The 5,552-nt window shown below is 46.8% G+C and overlaps 1 protein-coding gene across 1 annotated transcript; it reads right to left on the reverse strand.

The window, feature by feature from the left end:
* Positions 1 to 263: 263 nt before the first annotated feature.
* Positions 264 to 5,209, reverse strand: LOC113164837 (dermatan-sulfate epimerase-like protein). The gene has a single exon (XM_026364349.1). It carries the CDS (start codon positions 4,185 to 4,187, stop codon positions 555 to 557), a length of 3,633 nt encoding a protein of 1,210 aa, XP_026220134.1. The 5' UTR covers positions 4,188 to 5,209; the 3' UTR covers positions 264 to 554.
* Positions 5,210 to 5,552: the final 343 nt, after the last annotated feature.

Here is a 5,552-nt window from a genome sequence, read left to right on the forward strand (position 1 = left end):
ATTATTAACAGATATGGATTGTGCACAAAGATTCGACATCACAGAGTAGCAACAGGAAAAACTAAACTTCCATCTCTTACTAAGACATACAGTTAATCCTCACCAAGTAACTGACCTGCTCTAGGACACCCAACCTAACAAAAGAACGTCTGCTGAAATTCAGTGGACATCCTTAATGAAAGACAGCAAGGCTTGAATGTTCCTCAGTAAAGTTTCACTCAATTAAAGAGTGCTGCAAGTAAGTGTGAAGAGCTGCTGGGGGGGCGGGGGGGGGGGGGGGGGCAGCAAGCGAATTTCCCTCCAGCTACTACTGTAAAATATTCCTCCCTCATAAACATCTGTTGCTGTAGTTGGTACAACACCTTAGATCCACAGATTCCAAAAGAAAAAAATCTTGCACGCAGACAGAAACGCCGTCACATTTTTCCTCATCTTTTCAAATTTTAAGATCAGTGCAAAAAAAAAAAAAAAAAAAAAAAAACAGACTTTACAGAACTCGTTGGCAGCTACAGTAAAACAAAACAGCTCAATATCAGCTGACCAGCAGCAGGAAGTTAACTGGCAGACCTGGTGTAACCCAGCCTCTTCATCACACCCCCACATATATTATCTATTAGTCTGATGTCCTTTCGTGGCATATTTTGTCTCCACGTGTTAATATTTCTTGGCGAAATGCTTCCTTCATACATCAGATTGTACAGGTTCGTGGAGGTGGTGAATATAAGTTGGTTGAGCGCTGCGGGTGAGACAGGCACCCCCAGAAATGTGTGTATCCTCTCCGCTGTTTCCTGTGGGAAGTTTACCACGTCTTCAAACCTCACTCTGAGGTGGGACTCCTCAGGGAGGCTCTCACTGACCCTCAGCTGTGCTGTGGTGTGAGCTAGCCACAGATGAGCTAGTATCAGAACTGGGTTTGTCTCTGAATGGGAAAGCAGCTTCTGGATTGTCTTAAACTCTGGTGCCACTCTTGGGCACCCATCCCTGACAGCATCGTCCTTGAATATCAAGGAAAGGTGCTGCGGGATGTTTTTGAGTGAGTAAAGGCTGGGTTTGCTGTTATAAAGCATGAGATAAATCCACGCCCGAGGGTCTCTCACCAAGTAGATTGTCCTCAAGGATGGTCCCACAACCTCCTGAATGAAAGACAGCTTGAGTGCCCAGCTACCACTCCGCATGTTGAGGACCACACGGGCATTAGGATACTCCACCACATGGCGTCTCAGCTCCCTGATGTACTCTGCATCTCTGTCCAGACTTGCCCTCAGTTTACCCTTCAGCTCAGAGGCCGGCTCCCTCCTTCTTGATCTTTTATTTCTGTCCCTGGAGTTGCTGACCCTCTGGGGCTGTTTGACCCTGCTGCCCTCCATCAGCTGAATGTTTTGCAAATGCAACTTGGTGCTGTGGACCAGTGAATACAGCCAGCCCTGGATTATCTTAAACCGCCCGTGCACAGCGTCTAACCTCGACCACTCGCAGGCATCAACGAGAGAATCAAACTCAAACTCTGTCTCAGGGATGTCCACGTGTTCTGTCGGCACCCTTATGTAAACAAAGTCCGAGCTGTTGTAGAAAAGGTGCTTCAGTATTTCCGATCCTGATCCAGGAAGGGTTGTTATAACTACAGTGGGGAGGGGAAGACGGTGCTGCTCATACAGTTTGATTTGTTTGTTTACTTCACTTTCGGCACCTGCACCTTTCCATTTTACCCCACAGAGAAGCTGATCACAGCTGTTAGACACAAACAGCAGTTCAACTATCCAGAGAATGAGCACAGAGAGGAGGGCATAACGCATCAGCCTGCTGAAGCAGACATAAAACTTTCTCTGCATGGTCATAAATCCTATGGCTACACAGAGGACAACCCCTGCTATCACATTGACTGTGAATCCAAAGTCAAACAGCTGATTATCAGTGCTGATTTGTTTGGGGATAAGTTGAGTCCAGAGGCCATATCGAGTGATTTGATATTTATCCTCAACTTTACAGTGGCCGCCAAATCCTAAATATGTCAACCTAGCTCCTATGTCTTTATAGTTTGTAGCAACAGACACTATCTTCTCTGTGTTATTTATGATTAAAGAAAGCCTCACTCCATTTTTACTATTATCAATAAATCTACAGTTGGACACTTTGACATATGGTCCATGCAACACATATGCTACTCTGCTGACCGTGCCTGTCATTGGGAAAGTGACATTGACATACTGAGTCCACCTCTTTTTAAACTCAGCTGCCTGCTCTGCCTCCTGTATCCTCGTATCAGGGCTGTGACCCTGGCTGTCAAACCAGAACATTTTATAATGAGCATCCCACACGTCCATCATTGCACCATTATATCTGTCCAAGAATCGGAAAGGAACATATTTAAAATCTATGTCGAGATTGTGGAAAAAAGCACTGAGTGACCTAACGGGTGAATCAGCCCACTTCTCCACGTGGTCAAGCACCAGCAAAGTCTGCGAGTTAAGCAGAACCAAGGCTCTGAACACACTTTTTAGCCTCATAGCGGAGGAGTAAGCCGACACAGCTTCCCCACTCACAAACATGGTGTCTTTGTGTGAGGAGGCAGCAATCACCTCTCCTCTGGCATCACCCACCCCTTCATCAGTCCAACGCAGCCACTTAGCGCACTCACCCAATTGACCCTCCCATGGACTGTTACACTGACTCGTAGGAGAAGGGCTGAACACTAAAACATTGTTCAGATAGCTGTACTTTGGGCCATAAAGTGCTTCAGACACAAAAACTTGTCCATTAGGAGCAAATGTGAAAGAGTTCTGATCTGGGTGCTCGTGACCTGGGTTAAAGCTGTTCCATCCATCAACCCAGGAGTAAGGCTTGTCATGGACAATGTCATAGACTGCACGGCCACCCAGTCTGCCAGACTTAAATGAGACAAAAGTATTACCCTGGCCGTTAGGGAGCCCTGCTCCGTAGGTAACCACACCCCAGTTCGAGAAAATATGCATTCTCGCTGTGCCAAAGTCCTGGGGAGGCTGTGGTGTGAGATGGGAGTTGTACCAGATGTATTCTGTGTGAAGTGTAGCCCAGCGCTGGGCAGACGACTGTCCCATGGGGCCATCCTTGGGTCTGTGCTTTCTAATCTGTTGAGCCAACCAGTTACCCGTTCCATTCCTCATGACAAATGTGTCGAGGAAAACAAGCTGGCTCTCTGGCCCATAAAACCAGTTGTAGTTAGAGTCTGCAATGCCAACTGTTCTCTGAAAGCCCGGCAGCAGAGTGGCATAGTAAAACCAGAAGTGTCCCTGCAGCCAGTTGTTCTGCATGTTATCAATGTTGAAATGGCGCTGAGCTAAGAAGACATACTGTGTGATAGACTTGGCTGTGTAGCTCCCATAGGCTACTCCCTCATCCAGAGACCCATCAACAACATGATTTAGGAGAAACATAGTTTTCTCCATGTAGTTCACGGCCACTTGCTTCCACATCATTGATTCTGGGTGGTCATGTGCTCCAACAACTATTGCACCAGTCAGGATGGCTAATATGTTGGTTGTTTGATGATTCTGGAGGTACTGTTTCCCCCACCCCCTGTACTTAGAAAGCTCATATAGCTCTCCCGTCTCAGAGCGAATTTTCTTGAGGTAAACATCCTTTCTGTGCTCATCCAGGTGAGAGTAAATAAAGTCATAAGCAGTAGCAAAGCCAGTGAGAGAGTGTGCCAAGGGAACCTCGTCATTAGGGGCACTGGTCACCTTCCAGTCTGGGTATTCAGCCATCCTATCCATAAACTTGATAAGAAACTGCAGGGCAGCTGAGTCCTCCGGGCACAACAGGCAGTAGAGAGCCAGGGGAGGCAGGTTGTTCCCATAAATCTCATTCCACTTGCTTGTAAACTCCTCATGCTTCACAGGAGGCATGTAAAAAGGGACATTAGACAACATGGTGAGCACAGCCGCTCGGATGACTTTAAATATATGACTGTGGGTCGTGGAGGACTTTTGTCTCAAGTGCAACACGTCCACTTCGTTAAAATACAGGTTTGGATGAGAATCGGCAGAGTGGAGCTTCCACTGCTCTGCCGCTCTGTCTTGTGTGAGCTTGACCTGCAGCAAGTCATCTGTAAAAATGTCTCTGTCTGTGGCATTGAAGACCCCCGAAAAAGCGTTTCCCAGTGCGAACAGTGACAGTAAAAAAACCGAATACACAGCCCAGCTCACTGCCATGTTGCCAAAAGTCTGTGATAATATGTTACTAGATTTTTTTTTTTTTAAATTGAGCAGCCGATTGTTTTCTTCCTTTAAAATGTTGCTGTCATGACCCTTAAGTGCAACTGAAATTTCAGAATAAAAGTCCAGGCTGAATATATGTGTTAGGGGAGAAGTAGTCCGTAATTTTTCACAAGACAGTATGATGCAATATCAAAGTTCCATGCATGACAGCCAAGAAGAGAGGAGAAAAAACTTTAGTGCAAGAACAAACGCTATCCATGTCGATCTAAACAGTTTGCAAAGGCAACAAAACACGTTACATTAAAACAAATGCACCAATGTTTGATGGGAATAAGGTCTTTTCTGTTCAGCTTTTGAATGGTAAATTCAAATCTTTTAAAAATCTGTGTCTGTCTTTTGCCTGCACGTTTCCCTCCGTCCTCATAGTGATATTTTTGCTGCTAAAGACTGGCATCTGCCCCCCTCGCTTGCGCCAACTCATATTGATCTCCTCCCCAAAACATTTCCGTATGAAGAAGCATCAGTCAGCCCCAGTCCGTGTCCGGTCCAATCACCGCCACCCAAAGGCTCCGTGTGCAGCCCGACCGTGCTGCAACATCCATGGACGTGAACCTCGGCAAACAACGCATCTCCGCAGATAACATTGCTCGGGATCCTGCGCTGCAGAGACTCCAAACTGCCTGGTGCTCAAATGTGCAAATCCTGATCGGGAAACTGATCCGTGCGCATTGTTCAATCCCACTGTCTCCCCCGGTTTGTCCCACGCTTTATCTCCCGCGATTAGTGCGGTGAAGTCCGAAAAGAGGGAAAGTTGTCGTCACTCCTCAAGTATTCAAAGAATGAGACATTTTTCCGATCGCCCGCAGGAAACCGCTCATCATCCTCCCCAAATGGTGGATGGTCCACATGGAAATCCGCCGTGGCCGCGGGGATAGGTGTGTGTCACCTGTCGTTGGAGACACACGTCTCTCAGGCAAGCTGCGCTGTGTGCAACCTCCGGACTCGTCTCTGTTGTGTCCTCCCGACTTCCAGCACAGTCAGTTTGATTGTTTTCCTGCACTGGATGGAAAATTTCCACCGTGCAAACTGTAGAGGGAGCCGTGACTTCAGCAGCCCAGCCTCAAGTCTCCTGGAAAGAGTGGGAAGCTGCACATTCATGTCATCTTACTAACAGGGTGCTTGACGGATATTAAGCTCCTGCTCACCAATAAGCCTGAGACTAGAGAAATACAATCTAACAAGTGACCATGAGACACAGTTTATGCTCTTCTAGTGTTTTTACACCAGTCCTCCACTGTAACAATGATTTTAACAACACTGTTAGTCATGGAGATAATATTTTAAAGTCCCCCAAAAGCT

This window comes from Anabas testudineus, chromosome 2 (genome assembly GCF_900324465.2).
Source record: "Anabas testudineus chromosome 2, fAnaTes1.2, whole genome shotgun sequence".
NCBI classification, from domain to species: domain Eukaryota; kingdom Metazoa; phylum Chordata; class Actinopteri; order Anabantiformes; family Anabantidae; genus Anabas; species Anabas testudineus.